This window comes from Aplysia californica, unplaced genomic scaffold, assembly GCF_000002075.1.
Source record: "Aplysia californica isolate F4 #8 unplaced genomic scaffold, AplCal3.0 scaffold01095, whole genome shotgun sequence".
NCBI lineage: Eukaryota > Metazoa > Mollusca > Gastropoda > Aplysiida > Aplysiidae > Aplysia > Aplysia californica.
In genome coordinates, this window is record NW_004798365.1 from 155787 (window position 1) to 157159 (window position 1373).

The 1373-nt window shown below is 44.4% G+C and overlaps 1 protein-coding gene across 1 annotated transcript in view; it reads left to right on the top strand.

The window, feature by feature from the left end:
- The window catches only part of LOC106013659 (proton-coupled amino acid transporter 2), a gene marked incomplete in the record, with an annotated part of 23979 nt that overhangs the window by 10241 nt on the left and 12365 nt on the right, over positions 1–1373 (top strand). Inside the window, 2 exon segments of the mRNA XM_013089974.1 lie at positions 216–308; positions 1197–1281. Of these exon segments, the coding sequence (XP_012945428.1) occupies positions 216–308; positions 1197–1281 (178 nt within the window).

A 1373-nucleotide genomic window follows, 5' to 3' on the forward strand; every position in this document is an offset into this window, starting at 1 on the left:
CTGTGGGTATTTGGAGGGCGCCACTGGTAGGTTCTACTTCTTTACGTTGCCTTTGTTGGTTCTATCTGTCTGACTGACCTTTTTTTCCATCACTACATTCTGGCAGTTATTGTGTTAATGTGCTTCTTTTTACTCAAATAAAACAAAACAAAACAAACAAGCTCACCCCCTTCTCCTCTACCCCCCCCCTCCCCTCACGATCTTCTTCATCCTAGGACCAAGCTTCAGCTACGTAACTACCAAGAGACGGTGTTCCAGTGCTTTTACACGGGTCCCAGACGCCTGCAGGGACTCGCCCACTTTATGAGGTGAGACCACAGACGCGACGCGAAGCCGTAACGGCGCCTGTGGTGTGACAGTCACAGTCACGCAGATGATCTGAGTTCGAATCCCATGTGGAGAGAATCTTTATCGAGAATTTATTAGGCTTTCCTGCTGGGATATTGTTTCCCATTCGGCCTGGGTAGGCCCTAACCGACGGGGTCGAGGCCGCCTACTAAATGATTTAATCTGTGAAGCTTAAATGCAACATCAACTACAACAACAACAACATCAACAACAGCAACAACAGCAACAACAACAACAACAAACAACAACAGCAACAACAACGACAACAGCAACAACAACGACAACAACAACAGCAACAACAACAACAAAACCAGAAAACTTTAATTTTGTCAAGTCAATCTGTTATCAATAAAGTATATCCCCCATACTGTATAATGCATCTAACTTTCTTCTGCTTTTCAAAATAATAAAGAGATACAGTTTTTCACTTCCATTGCAATAATAATATACCCAAAGTAGTTATGTCATGTGAGTAGTTAGAATAACATATGTGTAATGTTAATGTCTGTTTTTAATAATTAGTACGACTGTAAATTTACTCCAGCTTCTCTCCCCGGTGGGCGGTCCGTTTGCTCAGTTGCTATCATGCTGGACTACCAGGCGGATGACCCTGGTTCAAATCCCTGACTGGGCGCTGATTATTTGGTCCAGTTTTGAAGACTCTCAACCCGTTTGACTTGTTCCTGTCAGAGACGGCCGGGCGTTAAAATTAAGAAGTCCCACCCCTTAAAATAACCTTACAGTGTTTATAGCGGCGTTAAACCCCATACACTTACACTTACTTGCGCTTTCACTTTCCCTTCCTCCCTGCCTCCCCCTCCACCCCACCCCCCCCTCTTCCTCCCAAGGTCTCTAGTGAGCGTGCTGATCTACATCATGCAGTGCAGCTTCTGCTGTATCTACATCGTCTGGGTGGCCACAAACGTCAAACCGGTCAGTGAATATCCATAATGATGATGGTACTACTACTACTACTACTACTACTACTACTACTACTACTACTACTACTACTACTACTACCTGTT